We start from the raw sequence: 24,659 nt of genomic DNA on the forward strand, positions 1-24,659 counted from the left end.
GAATCTTCTTTCCCTTTGCCTTCTGTGTGATCATCTCACTGTGCCCAACACAAACAACAGCTTCTCTTCCCCCTAAATCAAAGCACTACAGAAAACTGAAGCACAGGGCAGTTACAGCCAGTCCACTTCCCTTCTTTTTATAAGTTACTACACTGTTGTTCAGAGCAGAATATGAAAGTGTTTCTATCAATGTACATATGACAAGCAATTTGGAATGATAAATGTTTCTCCCAGCATTTACATAGGACTCAGCCTTGTCCACGGGCCGCCAGGCAGCTGCAGCTGCACGGGACCTTGGCAGAGTGGCTCTGGCTGTGCTGTCATTGTGCTGCTGGCATTTTCCCAATGTAATTTCCACAAATGCTGTGTAAAACCACGACTCTCTGTGTTGCACAGTAATTGGCTCACGTGTGAGAAACATGGCAGCTCGAAGTTTAGTCAGCTCCTTAGGCCCAAGGCTTGGGCATACCTCAGGAATGTCTCCGCTCTCCACAGGCTCTGGTTCCAAATCCTCACTGATGTGGCGCCGAGAGCGGAACCGCCTGTGAGCTGCCTCTTGGTTTATCTGTCTGATATTGTTATCTGACTCGGATCCCACGTCACTGCAGAGGGGGGAACACAGCATGGGAAGGAGAAAAGAACAAGAAAATAACCCAAGTTAAGCGAAGCCCCCACTTTGTCCATTGCCTTCAAAACCTTGGTAATGCTTTTGATTATAAAAATCATTATTCATGCATATATCCAGCTTCATAATTAGGAGATTGTTTAATCCCTCAGTTGAAAGAAAGTAAAACTGGAAGCACTTCACAAATGTCACAGAACACCAGGTTGGGAAGGACCTCAGGGATCATCTGGTTCAACCTCTCATGGCAGGGAAACCATGCCCTAGACAAGATGGCCCAGCACTCTGTGGAGCCCAACCTTGAACGGGTCCAGTGCTGGAGAATCCAGCACTTCCTTGGACATGCTTTAGTGGTGGCCTTGGCAGTGCTGGGTTAAATACGTGATTTTAGTGTAACTCTCGACACTGTCAGTTATTCACACTCTGTAAAATGTAAGCTTGCCACAGCTTTCTAAATCTAATCTGGAGAATATATTCCCACGGCTTGCAGACTTCTCTGATAGCACATCCAGGGAATGAAGCCTATTCACAGAATAATAACCAGGATCTCCTCAAAGCTAATCTGTTCAACTTCATTAAAGCTTAATAGAATTGACTTTTTTCCTTACCTCTTCAACAGTCTCTATAAACAAAGTAATTTATTCCTGTTAAATTACTTACTGAAAAATTCCTTATCTGTCTCCTAATATTCTAAGGTGCATTGTTAACGTACTGCCTTCCCTCCCATCTCAGACTTCCTGGAATTTCCCAGAGTACTCTGTGTCTCTGTGATTTGCTGGGGGCGAGGAAGTCTCTTTCAGGCATAAAGCACGGTTTCCTTTCCGACTCGAGCTCCAGCCTGGTTCTCCATCCCACACAGCCCCCAGCCCACGGCCGCTTACACGAGGCTGGGTCGGTGCCACTGGGTGGTCCTGTTGTTGTGATTCACGTAGTAAGTCCGCCCCAGGTTGTCCACCTTCTCTTCCCACCCAGGAGGCAGTGGAGGAGGTGGCAACTCCTCCTGACGTTGAGATGCGGCATCGCTGGAATCCACCACATCCCAGCCATGCTTAGGAATGAAGGAGAAAGACCTCTGTGGTTACAGTGTGCACCTCATTGCAATGAGAAAAGAGCTAAATCCCCAGCAATCTATTAAAGAGGGATTCCCAAAGGTGGCTGGGTATTCTCCTGGTGGCTCAGTGCCAAAGAGAACCAACTGCTAACTCTGTTTTCAGGGCTTTATCCTTCAAATACAGCTGACTCTACAATTTTTCTTGAATCCTTCCCTGAGGACTCAGCCTTACCTCAGAGTCATCCCTCTGATCACTGTTTTCTTCCTCTTGGCCACCATTTTTAGGCATATATGCCATTTTCAGTCTCAAAAAACCCTTCACGCGAGATTTGTGGCTACAAGACAAGGAGGTACATTGCATTTAATAACTCATTTTTAAATAACTGCAAATCAAAAAATCATGAAGTAAGAAATGTTTGAAAGTCCTCAAATGTTTTAAAGGTCCTTCCCCTCACCTTCTTGGTCTGAGGAGGAAATCCTTAAATGTATACGGCCTCTCCATGGTTGGGTCTTCAGTCTGTAAGCAGTGGAGAAAATGGCAAATTAAAGGGCTTCCCCACAAGTCCAGCCACATAAAAAACATTCACACATCAGGCTGACAGATTACATCTCTGATGTCCACTGAATCCTAAGTTACCTAAAGCCTGGAACCTTGGAAACTTTCTATTCCATGAGAATTTCAGCTTTCTTACCAAGTAAGTCATATCCTTCACATGTGTGAACACACAGCTGCAGGAATTTCAGAAGTAGGAATTTCAGATGCCAAGGGAAAAAGATGATGAATCCATATGCACACTTCTGTTGATTGTCTGGGGAACTTTATTCTAAACTGGAAGCATGAACTATGTTATACGTGGCAGCCAAATCCCACACAGCCTCTCCTTTCCTGGCCTGAACTCTGCCCCTGCCAGTGTCCACTTTCTCTGGGAGAGACACGCTGCCCATTTTGCTCAGAGATGGCAGATTTTAACCAGCTCACCAGCACCAAGGCATGCATGATTCGGCACTGCTGTTTAGTGCCCAGCTGGAAGGGACGTGCTCCCAGTGAGGAGCTGTATGTTTTACCCAAATTCTGTCAATAGTAATTAGCTGGTATTGGAAAAAAAGGACTTTGACAAAACAAACCAGCAGAATTAGAAAGCTGATTATGAATTTGTTAATAAATACACCCCAATGGCTCCTATTAAGGTCCTGGAAGGATGACTGAAGATGTACAGCGTGCTTCCCTGAGCCGGTGTGCACACACACCTTCCCAACAGGTAACTCTCTCCCTGGAGCAGGGCAGGAGCAGGTGGGGAAGCACGTGGGAGGTCCCACAAGGCCACAGCTACTGAAGAAAGGACTGCTCCGAGACACAGCAGCTTCGGCAAGGAAAATATCTGAGGGGAAAATGACTCTTTCCACTGTTCCTATTATTTATTATCAGGGCTATTTAGGTCATGTCTGTGCATAAGGATACCAAATGGAGATATCCACACAAGCACAGACCAAGCAATCCTGCACAACACAGCTGGGATGACACAAGCTCCCATGAGAAGGGAACGATGCATTTGTAACCACAAGGTGCTCGTGATCCTTCCCTCGTAGCTTTCCACTGTTACAAGTTTATAACCCCACACACCATGTGCTGACTGGAGATCAACCATAAAAGATACTTCTAAACAAGCGTCACTGTGCAAGTCATTACAAAGCCATTTTCCTCCCACAATAGCATACATCAATAGCAACAAGTCAAAACCAGACACAAAAAGCCAGTTATGCTTAACTGACACCTTATTTTGATGTAAACACTGCAATAACTTCACCCGTTCACACATAAAAAGCCCTGCAAGGTCACATATGTTAAGATTAACGTGCACAACATTTAAAAAATATTAACTACATTCAGTCAATGTTAGTCATGCAAAACAGTATATAATACCAGAAATGTTTGTACCAAGGCTAAAGCAATCACTGCATATACGTACACGTTTGTTGATTCCTAGTTATAAATCTATAAATAGGAATTGCACTCAATTTAGCCTCTAATTTTGCAGTCCATGCAGAATCCTGGCTGCTGGGGGGAAACCAGACAACTGGAGCTTTACAGAGTTACAGAACCAGCTTTACGCTGAATTCCTCCATTAATTAAGAAACAGAAACAAACATTACCACCCTCAAACCAAACACCTCAACAGACAATAAAATGATTCAAACCCTGTGTCAATTACTTTCAATTGATTGCTATTGAACTCTTACTGCTGGCAAAGAATTCGATTTCAGCTAAAATAATGAACAGATGACATAGTTCTGGCAGCCTTTTGGTTCTCCATGCATTTGCTGAAGCAAATTTGCTATCCCAAAGCTTTTTTTGCACAGAAAGTGCATCCCTTCCATGCACAGCTGATGCATCTCCCTGTCCCTGTGCAGGTGAGGCTTGGTTGTCCGTAACAGTTTCCTTTAAGCTCCGCTGGGAGCACTTGCTTTAGGAGAATGTAAGTGGAGTGTGCAATCAACTGTACATATAGCCCCAGGGGTTTTCAGAGATCTGGTGCTTACCGGGAGGTGACTGAGTGGCACATCCACCTGGCCCAGGAAGTCGTCTCTGGTCTGTCATACAGAAAGTAAACTTACATCAGAAAAGCAAAAAATTATAAACATCAACCTAGTCACAATGGTTGAGTACCATTATTTTAGGAATCACTGGTTTCTACCCTCTTATTGTTGCCCATGACTTGTTGTTCTAATTCATTTATCTCAGCACAGGATTTCCTGTGACACTCCAAACAGGCTCCTGAGCCCAAGGCACGTGTGGTGGTGCTGACACAATTCTGCCTGGGGGGAAATCACCCCAACCAACCCAGAACCCTTCCAAAGCACTGAGGAGCCCCAGGTGGTTTCCTGTTGAAGGGGGACAGATCCAAGCTGCCCTTCATGGACTGACAGTCCTACACTTACCTGTTGTGGGAGCAGCTCACCTAAACAGGGTGAATTCCAGCATTTGGGTCTAGCGAACGTTACTCACAACAGGCAAAGCATGGAAATGTTGGCAGCAGCTGAGGCCAAAGGACGCCAGTGGCAGATGGGTGTTTGCTGTGGGACCCGGGCCCTGTGCTTGAGGGACACTTGGGATTCACTCAGACAGGAATTTTCAAGATCAAGCAGTTGCATTCTTCCAAACCCAACCGTCTACCAGGGAACACAGTTTCTCCCAGATACTGTTTGCGACACCAGATACCAGCCCCAGTGATTCCCAAATAACCTGCTGCCTATTTATAACCATGCTATGCACGGAATTCCAGGAAGTGCATGCTGCTGCTGCAGAGCCAAGTTTACATATTTCTCATAGCAGAGCATTAAGTTTAATATTAAAATTCACCTTTTATATGATAACATCATAAGAATTCTGTTTCTACTACAAAGATAGGATGACATTTCATGATCCCTACAGAATGGACACATCCTGCTGTGCTGGATGCTATGGAACAACACAGAAAGCACATCTGCACCAAGGAGACCGTGGTTCTTCCAGTTTTAAGTAAAAACAGTGAGTAGATTTTTCATTACAGAATTTTGACTATTAATCTTCTTCCTAGCAAATACTACAAAAACCTGGTAGCATGCCCTGTTTTTAGGGAATTAACATATTTTCCCCTTAATACTGGCACCTGTACTTGCCAAGTACCACCCAAGTGCCTGCCACCCCTGCTTCAATACAGTCACTCCAATAACTACTCTGAAGAAAATATACCTATTGCTACATCTCTTCTTGCAGCGTTTAGCTCAAGAAAAACACAACTCATGGATACAGAAAATGTTCAGGTAGGTTAGAAACACCTAAAGATGCTGAACCAACAAAATATGTTTATAGCTTACAGTGGAACTGGAAACCCCTCAGTCCCAGCCAGCTCTGTAAGTGGAATTACTTCCTCATCTACTTCTGCATCGATATGGTCACCCTTACCAGAACTAGGGCTCTTATAAAACTCACTCTTTGTGTAACACTTGACTGTACATATACATCTGTAAGAAAAGGGGGGGAGGCTAGTATATTAATATTAGTATTTAGTATTTTTGTTCTGTGAAAAGAATTTTCTCTTGCAAGCCTCCACTGCCCTAATATTTAGGCATTCTCATTTTGGGGCTTCCTGCTTCCAGCAAAGGCATCTCATGAGCCACAGGAACTTTTTCCATTGCCTTCTTTTTCCAATTTCTCATTATAACAATGTGTGTTTCGAGAACCTCTCTGTCACTAAAATCCAGAGAGCCACCCAAGGCACCAGCCTGCTCTGCTGTGTTTCACAGTATCACACCGCTAACTCCTGCTCCAGTCTGATCCCCCCCTAGACAGTGCGTAATCCATTCTCCACAACAAAGGCACAGGATGCAGATGCTCACTGAGCTATAGCTTGAATTGGACTTTCCCAACCAGAATGAGTGACCCCTCAAATGCTATTGCTCCCTAAGTTTTGCTCCTGTGCCACCTGGAACGTGGCCTCTGTGTGGGTAGCAGGACAAGCACACGCAGGCAGGGGTAGGGCAGGGCTCGGATGCTTTGTTATATAGTCTTGCTGCAAAGCCCAAGTATAATAAAAGCTATGCCAAAATTTCCTAATTAGCCTTTAACACTCCAGAGCAATTTTACAAAGTTTCAGCATCCCCTGTTGCACCTGTTGGGTTGGTTTCGTACATTTACTGTAGAACAGGAGAAAGTCAGACACTGTCCTATTTCCCAAGGAGCTCTCTTGAAGTGGAAGGTCATCACTTCAGTGTTTTTGCAGAGACATAAATACCCCCTGTCAGTTCAGGAAACCCAAATCTGTCCAACCACCTCGCTCATTCATGCACTGATCCTGTGGGAAAGCAGCATCAGGCTCACACACACCAGGCACGGTGGGTGTTCAGTGCGCTGAATTTTCCCGAGTGTGTGAGGGACCCCTCACACCTGCAGAGACACTGCAATGAAACATGGTCATCACTGAATCCCAAGAACAGCCGAGCACCTCAGCTGTCCAGTGAAAGACAATGGAAAAAAGGTGAGGTCCAGGGGACACATCCAACACAATACATGTATTTTATGCCATGTCCAACGTAAAGAAAAATAAAGTGAGACAGTCCAACTTGAATACTCAAATAAGTCAATCTTACATTAAAATATAATCTGATGTTTAAATGTTCCAGATCAATCTGTGAATGAAGCAGGTATCAGGATTAGGGACCATTCCTGGGAGCAGCAGGAGTGGCAGGGTTCAGGCACCTGACTTTCTTTCTAGATACACAGATAATACAGAAAAGCATCTGTGTGCCATGGAGGGAGATAAGGACAAGTAGCATAAGTAATAACTGCTGGAAGAAAAAAGATACTAGCTTAAAATAGATTTTGGACCAAGTAATACATGTTTAATATCCCTTTGTAGTAGAGTTTGTATGTATTTTACTGATGATCTCATTAAAGATCAAGATTAGAAGACAGCCATCACTAAGGGCAATGGGACAAGGAAACACTTCATTAAGTGTAATCAGTAGACAGCGACTGAAAAAGCTTTAAAATCCAACAGAACTACTTGGAAATTCTAACTTGTGCCAAACACCTCAGAATGTGAAACAACTGCTCAGCATAGGAGATTTAGGTGATAAGGTGACACTCCCAAGCCAAATCCATGTAAAAATTAGGCTGCAATTTGGCACCTATCCAAGCTGCAAGCCAGGAAGAAAAGTCTGGGATAAAGTTGCAGCACCCTAAAAGCCCTTAGTCTCCAAAACAGCAGAGAAAGGAAAAACATCCCTTGACACTTCGGTACAAAGCAGTACACTTAGCTGAGCTGCAGGATTGTATACATGCACCTCAGCTTTACTTGGGATGACACAAAATGGGAGTCACATTTAGAAGAAAAGTACGAATAAACTATTGTATTGATGTTCATTTCAAACACTGAAGCTTGTTGTTTTCCAGAAGGGAAAGTGCCAATAGTTAACAGCTCATCTGTTAGTGGCTTGCTCATTTCAGCTCTGGAATAAAAGGTAAATATTACCTCAGATGCGCACCCTTTATTTAACCTGACCTCTAAGAGTGGTGAAATGTACTATTCACCATAAGGTAAAACAGACATTACAGTTAGGCAATAGCTGAGCACACGAGCAATTACAACAGGCAACTGAAGTCCACTTAGCTTTATTCCAGCCTGAATAGAAATCAGAAGTTAGAAAACAGCAGAGCTACAACAGGTCGGTCAGGACTTTGACTAAAAGGTCACACAAACAACGTGAAGGATCTGCAGGAGTGGGCAGGTGTCACGGAGATTAAGACCTTTAGCTACGTGTAAAATACTATTAAGCCCCCCCAAACGTGTACACAAGCTGACACCTCCAACATATGCAGTTCTCCCAAGGAAAGGCTCTACTGCTGCCATGCAGTACCAGGCTAAGCTGCAATCCTGTGCTTGTCTGGTGGTTCCTAAGACCAACATCAGGACAGCTCTCCCAGCAGCCCTGGTCCTGGACTCTTCCTGCCTGTTTCCAAACCTGGACCAATACACCACGTTGTTACAACTGATCACCAATAGTGCAGAACAAACTCCTGAAAGTGCCTGAAAATTTCATAATGTCCAAACAGCAGTAAAAAAAAAAAGAATTTTAGCTGCAGCAACACTTGATAAATATATACTTAATTCTGCCAGCCGCACAACGGACTCTTGAGAATCTGAAGGCTGTTCTTCCATGCCAGTGGATTCACATCAGTGACACAGACTGGTAGAGGCACCAGCCAGGGTACTGTGAGAGCTTTAGGAGCTCTCCCCTGGCGTGCAGTACCTCCAACACCAAGGGGCTGTTATGGGACTGGTGCAGGCAGGTGATTGTAGAACTGTGTGACTCAGGTGTTCACAAGAAACTGCAAATAATGTATAAACAGCTGCATCCAGTCATTTACTGAGTAAACACGAGAAAATCATTTAGATACAGGCCTGACTGAGGTGCCAGTTCCAGTCCATGCAAGGAAATCCCCATTTATATCACTGCAATTAGCATGCAGTGACAGAAGCAGGATCATTCCTGATTCCTGATCCCAGGCCTTCTGCCGGTGTCCTCCCTGGCACCGCAGCACCTTGCACCTTCCCTCGCTCTTGCGTCACCTACACCAAGAAATGCAGCTGGGTTTGAATCCAGAACATTAACTGCCTGCTGTCCTCCAGACTGACTCTATGAGCAGTGCCACTGGCATAACTGAGAAGGATGGTGGCACAGCACGGCAGCAGGAGCCAAAGCAGGAGTGGGAGGTTGGGAATGATCCCAAAGGGGCTCCCATGGAACGCCCCTGTGTGAAAACGTCATCACCTTGGCCTGGGAACCAGCAACACCTGCAAACCACAGAGCCATGGCCCATCCAAACTGAAGCACTGGACAGAGACAGGGACAAGATGTGAAAAGAAGAACAGGCTAAAAGGTCCCCCAGAACCTGTGTTGCTGCCAGCTGACACCCCAGGGATGTGGAGCTGAGTGCGGAGCACTGTGGGTACAGAGCTCTCAGAGGTGCTTTGATTCCCTGTCCAGATACCAGGCTGGGTAATAACACTCCACCCACCTACAGTTCCCTTGGCATTTTGAGATGATCAGGATGTTCCCAGCTTCCTGACCTGAAAATTGTTGCGTACTATTTCTGGGCACTGTTTAAACAGATGTCGCATTCCAACCCAGATATTGCTTAATTTCAGAGCAGGCAGACATGATCCCTACAGTAAATTTAACTGGTTTTTTAATGCCTTAAAGTAAACCAGAGTTTGCACCTTTCTCAGACCACAACCACCCTGTGCCATGCTTCAGTACACAACTATGTGCCTAAATTATTATCCAGGTGGAAACAGCCTGCTGAGGTTCAGAGTCCATCTTCTCTTTACATTTATTCTAAATATATTACAGCCATGTTATTCCCAAACTTTTCAAATCACTGCAGTCCTGGTGGGTAACACTGAATGTGATGAGAGCAGCTGTGAAGGATGCTCATGGGTACACCACGTGGTATGTGTGCCAGCAGTGGTTTGGTGGGAGACAGGAGAGGGGGACAGGGAACCCAGCCCTTGGGGACATGGCAGCTGGCTTTAACCTGCTGATCCTGACAGCCAAAGGCCAACAGCACCGTGGAAAGTGGGATAAACCCACCTGGCAAAGCCAAATCCCAGGCTGTCAAGAGGGCATCCCCACCTCCACTGAGCACTCAGCAGCCACCCTGGTAGAACGAAAGTGAAAAATTAAGCACAAATTAAGCCAATTTTCCTGATATAGTACTTAAACCCTGCACTTGAGATGTGATGTGCCATCACTGCCATGTCCTGGAAAACTACTCCAGGAGCAGTCCAGACTGTCTGGCTCAGACAGCACCACGTTTCCCAGCACAAATACAACAGAGCTGCACACATCAACAGGAAAAATATAAGAGCAGAAAACACTGCTGCCTTCCCAGAGAGCTACAGGAAATCACACATCTCACCTGGAGAGAAAACTCTTCTGAACTGTACCTTTACCAAAGGCTTTAAAAGTGAAAAGGACCCCAAAAAATCAAAGAGGATTTCTGTTCACATAAGTATTGTTAATTATTAAAAAAACCCCAAAAAACTAGCAGCAAAACACAGTTTTGTTAATTGAAACAAAGCACATTTAACTGCTGTTGACTAAAATGTTAAAGTATTAATTAGCCATCACAGATGTCTCTCTACATCTAAGGCTTATCAACTCCCAGATCTCATTCTCATGAATAAAGTTACAACAATACTTTTATGATATTCCTCTATCATTTGATGAAATGAATACTAAAATTTTTAGCTGGCAAGTTTCAGCAATTTTTCTTCTTACTAACTGAACTGCAATAAAACTCTTTTCATTTATATAAACTTTCAGAAATTCTGCCACTTGCCACTGTCACTGCTTCCTTCTTAAGCAAAATATTTTCAGCAGCATTTCCCAAGCATAACTAAAATTCCATTTTTCATTTGCTAATAATGGCAACTTACTATACTTTTGCAGTGGATCTCTGCAACGTGGCTATGATATTTTTACTGATATTTTCTTAATCAAAAATACTGCACTGTAACCATGGAAAAAATCCTAACTGATGTGTGTGTAGGGGTGGTTTTCCTATTCCAAACCTCTAAGCGCAGGTAGAACAAACTACACAGGTGGGTTATTTCCTAAAAAACGATCTCCTGTTATTCCTTCCTACCGGAGTAAACAAACGCTGGCTTTTCCTCCGGGCAGCTTAATACAACAGTGTCAGATTACAGTTTCCCTGATGCCTTCCCTCTCAACTTTCATTTTACGACCCAATTACTGCCCACCGGGGTGTCAGTGCCACGCACTGAGCACAGGGAAGGACGAGGCACTACAGGAGGCTCCCAGTGTTGCACACACCCCTGGCTCTCCAGCCTGGGACACCACAGAACCAGGGAACACGCAGGCAGCCCCGGGAGCCAAACCAGAACTGAGATTTATGAATTATGTCCTCAGCTGCAACTTCCCAGATGAGGCAGTGGTGCTCCAAAATCATCACAGCTGAGGGAGAAATGTCTCCTTCCTCGCGCACATGGACAACCACAGCTGGAGCAGTTCTTAAACGGATTAAGCAAATTGCAAGACGTAAGCATCAATTATTCAAATTCTGAATTATTTCTCTTGCATTGCCTCTGCTTATTTAAACATAACAAAAACCACCCAGCACCTACACCAAGATCTGATATACTCCTGAAACACAGTAACAGCCAAAAAAACTCTGGACAGTGTCAGGGGAAAAGCAACCAGTTCAGCCTTATTCTGCTCACTACAGGAAAATGGCTTCCTACTGAGAGCTGCCCATTGTAATTGAAGGTGCGAGACACAGGAGGGCTGCAAACAGGAGGCTGCTCCTCGCTCTCGGTTATCAAAGCCTCCCTGTCTGTGATGGACAGAGCAAATATCTACTATTATTACCATAGCCACATTACCAACAGCCTCTGGAAAGACGGGAATCCATTCCTCCTTAGACACTGAACAGACCAAATACGGAAGAAGGAGTAGCCATGGCAGGAAGAAAGAGTTGATGCCCAAGATACTTAAGACAGACCTGAGCTGTGAGAGTATGTGGAAAATAGGAACAGACTCAATGTACAGAAGTGAAAGAACAGGTAGAAAGTGTAGAACAAAGTAAATGTGTTAGGACAGCTTCTATCCCATGTTCTGTAAGAAATTAAGGAGTTATTGAAAAAAACCTCTCAGAACAAAAATTAAACTATCTTCTTATGAAGTTTCATTGTAACTTCACAAGAAAGAATATTGAGACACAATGGAATGGGCTCAGATTCCCAATGCAATAGTCAGTAAGCACCACTAAGTTCTAAACATTCTGCACAATAATCTGCTTTGCGGAGTAACAGAAACCCCTGCCGTCTCCAATCCATGTAAGTGCAGCCTGTGATACCCACACAGCACCCCCATAACAGTCCCAGAGCTGCAGCACGGGCAGGAGCACAGACCTCAGGACACTGCTGACATGGCCAGAGAAGCTCATGTCTCTGAACCCACACGTAAACGTGTGGCAGTTCATGCGCAGAGCTCTGCAACAGCAGAGGCCAACCTTCCCCTGCCCACTCCATGCACTTTCTGTCACGGCAGGAGAAGGGCACTGCTCCAAGAACAGTTTTCCAAAGAACTCTGGCTGAGACTCTTTGCTCAGAGCCCTCAAGCCACCTTCCTTACCTGAGTTACAGAGCCAGAACATAATGGAAGAAAGTAACAGACTCATATCAAGTTTGGGAAATGCTGCTCTTCAAAAGAGCGAAGAAACGTGTTTTATGAAGCAGCAGCAAAGTACATCGAGTACGTGCAGAGCTGCAGCACGCGGTGTGTAACACAAACACCTGCATACTTCTTGACAGCTGAGGAGTTAAAAGGTACAGAATTTCAAAAACCATGGCATTCCAAGATGAGAAACTGTAGATGTGAGGCCAGCTTGGTAAAGCCAGCAAGCAAAACGAAGGCAGGTTTACAGCAGGAGGATTGTTCCAAGGAAGGGGGGCTGGTGGCTCTCCAAAGCACAAACAGCTGCATTTTACTACTTGGAACCTGCACAGAGGTCCCCAAATTCTTCATTTGCTCAGCCTCATCCTTGGCATTGCTCCTGCCTGGGGGGGTGCCCAGAGCACACTGCAGCACTACGTGCTCCTGCAGAGCAAATGCGGCTGCCCCACAGCGCCCCTGAAACCCAAGGACTCCCAAAAAGCATTCCCAGAGGGAAGGGCACCTGGAGCTAGGACCTGCTCCTGCAGATCCTGGCAAGCAGGTGACAGAGGCTGGGGAAGCTCTGCTATGCTGTGCAGCACTGAGCAGAACAAAAGGAGTATAATTAGCTGGCAAATTGCTCATTAATGTTGTCTTGCTGCAGACACCACGAACTATTCAAACAGACCTCTTATTGTCTCCACTACCATTTCTTCCTCTCTCCTCTGCACTAATCTAATCCTACCTTTTCCTTCTGCTCAAAGAAATGTCCTACTTTCTCTGCTTCTTTTTCTCATCAACAGCAGTTCAGATTTTTGGATATATTCAGACTTTTGGATTCCACTATACATCTGTCATGACCAATTTTTCTGCGTAAGTGCTTTCTTGGCAGAAAGTAATTAATAAATACAACCCTCAGAAAAGCCAACTACTGTAAGACTAGAAGTGCTCCAGTGCGCTAGGGGGATTTGTATTCCCCCTAAAGCTATTCCACTGCTTCTAATATATCCTGGAGAACTACAGCAACTGAGATCTGAAGGACTTGAGATGCAGAATACATGCAGCTCTTGCAAGTGTGCTGGGAGATAAGCAGCAGGATAGCTGGTTTTAACAGGAAGGTTAAAAATGGTCATCACCTTCTTTGGGAACACTTTCACCTCCTCTTGCTTCTTGAAGAAGGCAGCTGAGAAAGAAGAAAAGTGTTCAGACTGCAACTTCTGTGGGAATTGAACAGAGACAAAACTGAAGAAATCCATAATTTCTCTCTTAAAATCAGTCAAAAATGGAACTGCTGTTTTTAATAAACAGCTTGAAAAATAGAGGGATCAGTGGTGCATCACTTCCAGAGGCCTAACGTGTATAAATTCTGCACAGACACGCTGAGTAAGCAAAACCATGCACTTTGGAAATTTTCTAAGTACTGATTCTTCTCTCTGCAGCTCTTCCATGATTCTAGTCAAATTTACTGGCATTCTTCATACAAATTAGAATAATTCTCATGTCAAGAACTCTGCAGAAAAGAACTGCTCCTGAAGAACAATGAAATTTTAGTCATCCATCACACCCATCACACTGACGTAACATCCTTTATTACTGAGCACTATTCCTGAATTTGCTCTCCTTGATATGTACACTGCTTATTGCACAGCAGCACTAAAATAATATAAAATGACTCATGGCGAAATAAAAGTCCTCAGTTTTCCATTCAGCAGAGACACTAATTTCTGCCATTCCACCCTCTCCTTATCCACACCACGCACTGGGGCATCAGCCACTCCCAACAGTTCAGAACAGCCTCAAACACCCGCAGTAATCCCCACTGTAACCTGAGTATGACACCCCAAGCTCACAGGACCAGGGACAGTTTGGAACCAAATGTTTATCTGACCCCTCATGAACCCCCAATGAAACCCTTAGGGGCACACCAACAACAGCTCACATTTATACAAGCTGTGATTCCCATGCCGGTGTGGTGGTTGTGTCCAGCTCACTAAGTGAGCTCCCTGTGTGCTGAGCTGAACGTGTGTCTGGGGAAGCTGAGGGTGCACATCTTTATCAGCAACAGTCCAGAAAACTGCAGTTTAAGTCAACCTCAGTAATAATGTAGGATTAGGCCTTCGTTTAAAAACGACATCCTAAAACTGCAGCAGTGCTGTGAAAACTCTGCTCTCCCCAACAGCATGCAAGTGCCCTATAAATTGCCAGGGATGACTGGGAGCAGCAGCCCCAGCCAGCACCTTTGCCAAGTGTCCAGCTCTGTTACATCAGGAGCATCACCACACTTTTCTGGATCATGATGCAGTGCTTTAGGTATGTGGGCTGAGGTTAAACAACAGAGAAGCGGTGGTAGGGAAATCAAAGTCATGAAAGGCTCTGCAGGCAGGGAAATGAGATTGCTGGAATGGAAGCGGGGAAGGCATGCTGACATTTATTCAGCCTGAATTTTCTAAAGGTACTAAGTACGTTCTTTCAACTGGCTGATCCCAGCAGCACTTATACTCAAGAAGGCATTAGGCCTGGCAATATGTGACATCCTATTTTTGCTTTAATGATTTTCCTAATGTTATGGAAAAAAACAAGATCCACTCTAAGAATTCTAAAGGCCACTTTTCTGTGACACGAGACTGTGTTCTGCTGGGTAATAATCAGGATCTTGAGGGGAAACATGGCTGTGCCCTGACCAGAACAGTAAGGTACTTCATGCTTAGGCCACCGACATGCTAATTAGTGGACATTAACTAGTCCTAATATCTGAAAATTAATCATTGTTTACACCTGAACATGTTCAAGCTCTTTTTCTTTGCTGAGACCAAGAACCCTCACACCTGCTCAATCTTCAAGGTTAGAAACAATGCATTTGTTTGTAACAAAAAGGAGAGCCAAGATTACATTGACTATTTCATGTGGATCAGTTGCTAATATTTGCCAGATTTTTTATGGTGGGTAATTTAAATTGCAGTCAGTTAAAAATCCAGTGGGTAACTGGTAATACGAACTCTCTGGGTGAAAAATAAAGAACACAGGAAAAAGTTTGAAAAGTTTGTTACACACTTTTTTTTTTTTTTTAATCTGTTTGTATTCTGGAATTCTGCACAATGATTTGATTAGAGCCAAAACCAGAAAAGCCAGAACTCCAGGACTATCTGCTGCAAATGTCTGGTCAGAACTGCTAATCCCCATCAAATTCAGGAGCAGAACAAAAGGCAAGGAAGAGCTCTGTTCAGCTCCAAGCTCCCAGGAATCCTCTGCAGGAGCCTGCCTGTGCTGGGCAGGGAACACATGGTGCCAACTCCCACATCAGCTCCGTGGAGAATGGAGCCGGCGCTGACAACTGGCGGCTCCGCATTCTTTCCTCCCTCCTCTTCCCGCATCTGTTTTGGCTGCACCTGGCACAAGGAACCCAAGTGATGTCAGCTGCCCAATCTGGCCCTCTGGAACTGCTGGAGACACAAACACTGCCCAGCACAGCCAGCTCGGCACCTGGGGGCACGAGGAACCGTCCCACCTGCTTCGGCTGCCATCCCCTCCCGGGCCTTCCTGAGCAGTGGCAGGGAACTGTCAGGAAAAAACAGGCATGACTGAGACATTTCAAAGAGATCAGGTCCTTCAGTGGGATAAAGATGCATCAATTCAATGGGAAATGAAAGTATCTTACATTTTTACGTATAGGCTGGCAAAAGTTGGGCAATTGGTTAATTGCACTGAATTCTTAGGATTTACAAGCTTAGACCGGGGGGGGGCAACCAAAGCCCCTACAGAAACCCTTCTACCCCTCCTCTTTTTATTTAACCTTAGTTGAGGGACAACAAAATATCCAAACCCCAACACAATGCAACATTAATTCCCTAAGAAAAAAACACTGCGAGGTTAACTGGGGGGATGGCAAGAGCAAGAGTAGACTGATTTCAGCTCTCTCACTAAATATTAAGCAGGTAAGGTTTGCTTCCTTTAAGACATTTGCATTAGGGCGCTGTTGCAAGGCCAAAAAGATATTAAAGAATGGTGACATCAGACCAAAACAAATCTATTAAAACCAGTTCCCACAGTGAAATGGTTCCTGGAAGGTTTTCCCTACTCAGCCACATTTGCAAACAACAAAAAAATTGTATTTCACTTGCTCAGTTAAGATCAGATATTTTTACACAGTAAATTAAAAACATGTAGTAGATCTCAAATAACGTCACTACGAATTAAGTGATTTCTGAAAACCTCTTTTGCGTTCTTCATGTGTTACTAAACCCTTTCAGAAATTGCTGGTATCCTTACATCAGAGACGAGGCAACCGCTCAAAAAGGGAGATATCATTTATTTCATTATGCAATTTTTATGCACAGAGCTGACTCACAAAAGTATATTTAGGCCCTGGATAACATCCAAGCTAATAATTAATTATGTTTTAAACTACTTGATGTGCAATTCCTAATATTTCTCATTTTACCTGTTCTTTTTTAATGCTGTAGCTGTGACTGCACATCACTGACCGGTGAGCAAAAAGGGCAGAAACAAGGAGAGACACTGACTATTCGATGGACACACGGTAAGAGACAGAAGCAACCACAGAGTTGGCATCAGATTTGTTTTCTAAAATTCATGATCAGAAGATTAGTCTTTAAATAAAACATCTTCGAGGTGGCTTGCTGAACAACAATCTCACAGTACTGTTCATCCTGGAATCAGGAGAAAATCTTCAACATACTTCCAAAAGTAATTCAATAGAGTAAGCAAATATTCAGTACATAGCCAACTCACTGCCACAGAACCAGCAGAGCCTGTCTTTGCATAGGGGTATCAGCCCCAGGAACACCAGGAAAACGCAGATGGATTTGCAGGTTTTCCTTCCCTGATGGCTGCCATGCAAATAGAAGCAACCTTTTGGGAGCACAGACTGTTCTTCCAGATGCACAACCGTCCTGAGCACATTCCCTTCCTTTGGCAGCACTCCTGCACAACACTCTTTCCCACACAGGCATGGTCAGACAAAGCTCAGTTTACAGCTCAGAGGGGTTTGGATCTTCCTTTCCCCTTTGTCCACAGGGATGAACGACAACACTCGAGACAAAGCTGACAGATACGTCAGGCCATGGACATCCAGAGCTGAAGCTCTCTCTTACTGAAGATAAAACTCTCACAACAAAGTTGTAAAAATTCTTCTCTAGAATCCATAAAATACAGCCTGGAAGTTGCTATTTCCAACCCAGGCTGAAAGGGAAGCTGCAGCTTTCCACCAGAGCACCGACAGCTCTGGACTCACACCACAGAACACGGTGCAGTTTTTATTTTATTTGAACAACTCATCTCACTCCTTTGCCTTCAGCTCTGGAACTAGCTTCTTCCACACACCCTTTTAATTTTTTCATTCCTTTTGGAGACAAAAACCCTCCTGGTCATCATGCTGGTTTAATTAATTTATTTTTCTGTACATAACTGCTGACTTTTGGGAGCTCCCAATGCCTTTCCGGTAGATGAAAAGATGGGTAAAAGCATGGGACTTCAGATGAAGGGATGCAGTAATAAATTTTACAATGAGATTTAATCTGGAAACTAACTACACAGGGTAGATTTAGCTTTGGAATAGATGCTGAAATAGAAACTTCAGTTCACGTGCACAACTTCTGATCTGTTTATGTGTACAAAACATGCATATTCCCAAACTCATCATTACTTGACAGCTTTTCTCAAATAGAAAACCAGCTGAACAGCACAAAAAGCAATCAAGACTCTCTGTCTGGTTTCTTATCTGTAATTTTCTGTGGCTAGATCTGCACCAAGGCAGCTCTGGCTGGCACCTGCAGCGTTAAACCCGTGTCAGCATTTCCATTATAAATTCTCCACTTTAGAGACTGCTGTGTACCCAAACTCACATACAGTTTTTCCATGCAGGAGCAAAGAGTTTATTACTGCTATTTTAAAAAGTGATACTTTTTCCATCTCTGCTGCTCAAAGTTTCATCCTGGTTTCTTCACAGAGAAATACCAACAGATACAGTTTTCAGGGAGAAAAAGAAAAATGCTTGACACAAAATTCAGAACAGTTTCCCAGGGAGCTCTGGGAATGTGGAGGGATGAGGTAAAAAGACAGCACTGCCAATTCTTGACTCTCCGAAACCTTACTAAAATTACAGATGAGTTTCTTGATTCTGCAAGCTAATTTACACTACCTGCCATGAATTATTTGTCCTCTGCTCATAGGAGATGAAAAAAAAACCACCAAAATCTATTCAGGTCCTTGGTACTTCCCATCTTGAAAACCAGCTCCTGCTCTGCCTGGGTTTGAGCGTGCCCACCTGCCCCCTCCCCAACAGCCAGAATGGTTCAGAACAGATCTGCAAGTTGATGGACACTAGAATTAAGAAGAGGGGCATGTGATTCCTCATTGAGGAGAGAAGAACTGATTTTGTCCTTAACAGAAAAGCTAAAGAGACCCAAGGGATGGAATTCATCATCCTCTATCTGCAGCTGTCAACAAAGTCCTTATCTGCAGAGAGCAGAGGCTCTCCAGATGGTGATCTGCACTCCTTGCAGAGCAAGTGGAGAGCCAGGAAATTCACAGCACTATTCATTTAAACCATTTAAACCTCCAGCTAAGGCCACATGAATTATTTTCTAGAAATGCCTGTTAGAATCCAGGCAGCAACCCCTGAAGTAGGACTGTAAGCTCAGATATGTGCAATCCAGAAGGAAAAGCCCTTGAGCTGCTTCAGTCCTGTGCAGCTCTGAGGAGAACGCAGCCCCTGGATGGTGCCCAGCACCTGCCACACACCTGCCTCCCAAGAATGTCAGAGCGCAGGTGAGCTGTACCAATCCAGCCGGCCTGGAAGGGACACACTGACAGAAGGAAGACCTGGAGTACTGCATACAGATTAGGGTTCTCAGTGAAAGAAAGATGTGCACCTGCTGGAGTGGGTCCAGAGGAGGCCATGGAGATGCCCCAAGGGCTGGAGCCCCTCTGCTCTGGAGCCAGGCTGGGAGAGCCGGGGGTGTTCAGCTGGAGAAGAGAAGGCTCCAGGGAGGCCTCAGAGCCCTTTCCAGTGCCTAAAGAGGGCCTACAAAAAGGTGGGAGAGCAACTTTTTACAGAGGCACACAGTGACAGGGCAAGGGGGGGGATCGTTTTAAACTAAAAGGGGAGAGATTTAGATCAGATACTAGGCAGAAATTCTCTACTCAAGAGGGTGGTGAGACTGGCACAGAGTGCCCAGAGAAGCTGTGGCTGCCCCTGGATCCCTGGAAGTGTGCAAGGCCAGGCTGGACAGGGCTTGGAGCAGCCTGGGACAGTGGAAGGTGTCCCTGCCTGTGGCAGGATGAACTTTAAAGTCCCTTCCAACCCAAACCACCCTGATTCTGAGCAAGTCTCCAAAGACCAGTTTGCTTTCACTCCGCATGTCAGATCCTAATGGAGTAACTGCTGCTTCCAGTATCATCCACAGGGAAACAGGCCAGGCAGATAAGCAGTTAGATACAAGTTCCTTAGGAACAGGATTTGTCCCATTTTTGTCTATTTATTCCTTGGACTTGGCAGACATTTAGATTTGGGGTTCAGGAACCATACGCGAACCCACACCAACTCAACTCCTAAAAGCGTACCGGCGGGGGACCAGCGTCTCTGGACATCAGGAGATGAATGATTTAAATGAAGAGCTGAACACTGCTGGTGACTGACCACGGGAGTGGCACAGGCAAGAAGGGTAACACTAGAGGAGAAAACCAAGATCCCTCCCTAAACTGCATTAACCACCAAATAACAGTTACCTCTGGTCATGGTGATTTGAAGGGGTGAAAATCCCTTTTTGTTTTATTGAATCAATGAAGATTCCCATCAGTTTTCCTTGTGCTGATCAGCAAAACACAAAGCATTTGGTGTCTTGTAACAACTCAGGAAAGAGCCAGAGCTTACCCTGAAACATAGACATTTATTTTTAATCACACTGTTCACTTTATGTAGTAAAGTAGAAAAACAGAATATTAACCTGGAACTGAATTTCATACCAATCAAAATATCTCTCTTACTTTGCAAATGACACTGGTGAAAAACTTGAACAAAGTTGTTACTGCACTGCCCTTTCAATTGTCCCCAGAGGCAGCGCTTTAAAAATGACGGCTGAGCACAGGGCCAGCACAGCCATGTGCTGCCTCATCACTCCAGCTGGATGAGCCATGGGGTGGAACTGCTTGCTACGGAATTCTTCTTTTCCAACCCACTGGATCCAAGAAAGACAAGAAATTGGAAACACATGGATAAGGACAGAGAATGCTGTCCCCAAGGCTTCCATATCATAAACTATGAATATCTTGGAGCATAGCACGTCAAAAGCTTTTGACCCAAATCAGGCTAACAGTAAACACCAATGTATAGGGTGAGTTATTAGGCATGTTTTCCCTTTCATTTGATAATATGTGATGTACTATATCACAATCACATCCCTTTCCTGACAGTTCCTGACTACATCCACAGCTGATGGGCCAGCTAGACAGCCTATTCTGCAGGAAGAATCTGTACGCACTCCTGAACAGAGCTCCCTGTAGAGCTGATGTCAACCACAGTCCAACCAAGGCAGAAATCCTGCAGGAAGCTTTCCCTGTGCAAGAAAGTCTACAGAAGTGCTGAGTTCTTTAGACATTTCTAATCCTGGACAGGGCAGAAACATGTGTATTTTATATATTCATGACTTAACATTAGCTATACTATGTTCATAACATACTACACTGGACACCAGAAAACAGTCCCCAGCAGCTCCTCTAAGTCCATCAGCAAAACCCACTGACCTACTTTCTCTTAGGTCAAACTCACAAATAGACAAACCTCAATATGAATAAACTGATTCCACTCACAGGTCTCACAGTGAGATAGAAAAGAGGATGGTTCCAGGTTTTAAACTTGCCTTGTAGTAGTGATTTTCTGCATGAATTGCTATCTATTCTTTCCAACGTTTTGCCCTGGTTGAAGTCTTTTCCAAACCACAGGATGTCACATAGGTACAAAGAGGTTACCAGCAACCTTTTTGTGCTGAAGGGGTGTCACTGAAACCAACAAAAATGGGGAGTGCAATGAAAGGACTAAGAAAGCATCCATCCCCTCTAGAAAAATAAACTGTCAAAATCCACTGTGAACAGAATACATTATGATATGACTCTGAAAAAGAGTAAATGTTTTTCCTCACCTCCATTGCAGTCATGTAATTGTCAGAGAAGGACTCCAGCAAACACAGCTTTTCCCCTACACAGCTTTGTTAACAGCAGCTGGCTCTGCTCTGGGTGATAAAAATGACCTCTGACCACCACTGGCACATCTCAAGTCAAGCAAGGCATGTCCAGGGATGTCACAGCCCTTGGGAGTGGCAGAGCCTGGGAGCAGCACGTGCAGTACTTTAATTCCACTGAGTTCCACATTCTTCAAATGAATTTTTTAACCACTTCCATGGAGTCTGTATGAAAGCCATCATGTGCATGGCACATGTTCACCCAATTGTGCTTCCACTTTGATAGAAAGGAAGTGTTGCCAGAGCAGTGTTTTAGCCAGAGTTCAGGCAGTCAGTCTCTGGTTTGCCATGACAGCTGGGATGAGGCAGCCACCTTTGGTGTCCCCACGCCAGACTGCCAGGTACGCTGCAATGCAGCACTCTGGCCTTTGCGACTGCTGAGCTGCCTTTACCAGAGGATCCCAGGATGGGGTGGGTTGCAAGGGATCATCTTGTTCCAGCCCTCTGCCATGGGCAGGGATAGCTTCCACTAGAGGAAGGTTCCCATCCCCTTATCTGAGCTTGCTCTTTTTGGTTGATGCATCACAATCCCAGCTGGGATCTTTGGAGCATAAATAGATTCTCTGTACTTTCATAACAATATTTATTCTAAAATTATTTCTAAGAAAGGAGAGGAAGAGCTGAGCTGTGAGAAATGCAGGCTTGCAGAACGCAGAGGTGCTGCTTCTGTTTGTTTACTAAATATAATTCAGTCCTACTCCTGCAACACTTTGTTACGGCACGTTGTATTTTGCTCACAAAGATGCCTTTGTCAGCTCTCTCCAACAGTTGTCCAATACATTTTTGAAATGTTTCCCACAAATCCAGCTCTGCACTCAGAGTCCCCAATGATAAACAACAGCAGTACGTGGGATATGCACAGTGCACAGACATTCTATTGCATGGAATATAAAAAATCAGAGCAGGCAAAAGAATTTGCAACAAGGCTTCCAAATAAAATTTTTCACAGTTTGACATGAGCTCCGCCTTTACTTAATATTTTACTCTGCCTGGTAATGAAAGACATCCTGCCTGCCCCAAAGCACTTGTCTAAAAGAGCAGATATTTGAAAGGTCACAACCACTCGGAGCAGCAGGACTGCAGACGCCCGCTCAGATATTTGCTCTGAGATAAATCAGGCTGCAGCAGCTGCTGCTCCCAGCCCTGGCCCAGGCCCTATATCAATCACATACACATAAACTTCTTGCACTGGGACACACCACAATTATTTTTTTCATGCTATCAACTGTAAACCATGGCAACCTCTTCCCTCAGCTTAAGAAATCACATATTTCAGGCACTCCTGATACTCACATCATAGATCTTCCAAACAAACTTCTGTGGGACAGATTAAAAATGGCACCTTAACAAGAAATGTTCTGTGGTCAAAAAATACAACAAAACTTGCACCAAAACGCTTCCCTTCCCCACACTACCCACGGCATCCTGCTCAGTCCGTCACCTATTCCCACAGTATTTCTGCATTTACTACAAAGATGAGAAACACCACAAAAAAGGTTTAAGTTTCAATTAGTTCTTTTCCTTTGAGAGCTTTTGCCCTGCAGGATACAGTGCCACGTGGGCTGAGTGCCTCTGTGCCTGCCATGCTGCACGGCTGCCTCAATCCATTCCTCACGGTCGCTCAAACCAAGAGCACGGAGGAACAAATTTCCTCATTCTCCTCTGGAAACACAGAAGCATGTCTTTGGTAAGGGAATTGTTACTACAGGGGGTTGAAAGCAGGGACTTTGTGGGGGAGATCCTCTAGGAAAATGAGAACTGCTGCACAGACCCCAGGGCACATCTCTGCAAACCTCTGCTGCCTCTGTGCTAGGTCTGGCATCCCACAGCTACTTATAGAACTGGCTGTGGTGGGTCTCCATGAACAGCTGATCTTGGAGAGGAACAACGGATAGTAAATAGAAAAGGGAAAATCAGGCACACTTTTTTCTGCTCCCTGATGTGTCCTGGAACCAAACCTATACCAGCAAGGGATTTCTTTTTATTTTACTCTTTTGAAGAGCTCCAAAGAAGGTTAAACCAGAAAAACATGGAGCTCATAAGCTTTTCCACGGGAAAGCTGCAGAGTCACCCCTGGCCTTGCTGCAGGGAGCAGCTGTCCCTGTGCTGCATTTCAGCGCCTGAGAGCACAGGAGCCATGGAGCCTGAAATCTCCTCGGTGACTGTACCACAGCTGGAGCCGGAGCTCGCTAAGCTAAATACAGCATCTCTGAGCTGGGAACTCGAGTGGGCCGTGTTGGATTGCACGGCAAAGCAATTTAAGCAAATGACTAATCTAAACCCTTCAGTTTCGTTCCTACTTTGGGCTTTGAAAAAGTGGCTGGAAAACATCAACCATCAATCCTCACCCGCTGTAACAAAGCAAACACAGGAGATTAATTTTGCCATCCTAACACCGAATCAAGGCAAATCCAAACAAGACTGTTTACTGAGCTATGCCAAGCCACTTGGACTTGGATCAGGACTTGTGGCATACAAAAAGTATGATATGTTCTTCACTTCCAGAAGGAGGACAAAAAAAAACCTACTATAACAAAGATTTTTTTTTTTTTCCCCCAGACTTCTTGGTACCTTAACTAAGCCAGTATTTTGATTGAAATTACCCTAAGATTCCCACAGTCTTAGCAACTATTTCATTACAATACAAATTTTTAAAGTGTGTAGAGGTACACGTGTGTTCATCACACTTAGAAAGTGCCAAAGTACTTGTTTTTAAAACCAAGACTGCATGAATAGCTCTTCATGCAGCAAGGTCTCAGCCAACTAAACTAACAGGAACACTTAATTTGCTATTTGAAGGCTCTGATTTTAAAAAATCTTTCCAGCTGACGTAACAGTGAATTAAGAAACATGTGACAGTAAGATCTGAAAATATTACACTGGATGTAATCATAACTGAGAGCAAAGTTACATTAGATTAGAAATAAAGATGATTCGTGGCTTGCTCCAGAGAAATGCAGAACATTCCAGCACTAACAATGGAAGTGCTGCAGTTGGCTCTAGTCTGGCAGCC

At 44.5% G+C, this 24,659-nt stretch overlaps 1 protein-coding gene across 9 annotated transcripts in view; it reads right to left on the reverse strand.

Annotated features, from left to right (window-relative positions):
* Positions 1 to 24,659, reverse strand: part of NEDD4L (NEDD4 like E3 ubiquitin protein ligase) — a 104,624-nt gene that overhangs the window by 23,051 nt on the left and 56,914 nt on the right. For all 9 annotated transcript variants that reach the window (XM_032095991.1, XM_032095998.1, XM_032095997.1 and 6 more), the window contains 5 exons: positions 4,212 to 4,262; positions 2,129 to 2,190; positions 1,906 to 2,008; positions 1,504 to 1,670; positions 470 to 602 (listed from right to left, as the gene is read on the reverse strand). In XM_032095991.1, the coding sequence (XP_031951882.1) occupies positions 470 to 602; positions 1,504 to 1,670; positions 1,906 to 2,008; positions 2,129 to 2,190; positions 4,212 to 4,262 (516 nt within the window). The remainder of the gene's footprint in view (positions 1 to 469; positions 603 to 1,503; positions 1,671 to 1,905; positions 2,009 to 2,128; positions 2,191 to 4,211; positions 4,263 to 24,659) is intronic.

This window comes from Corvus moneduloides, chromosome Z (assembly GCF_009650955.1).
Source record: "Corvus moneduloides isolate bCorMon1 chromosome Z, bCorMon1.pri, whole genome shotgun sequence".
NCBI classification, from domain to species: Eukaryota; Metazoa; Chordata; class Aves; order Passeriformes; family Corvidae; genus Corvus; species Corvus moneduloides.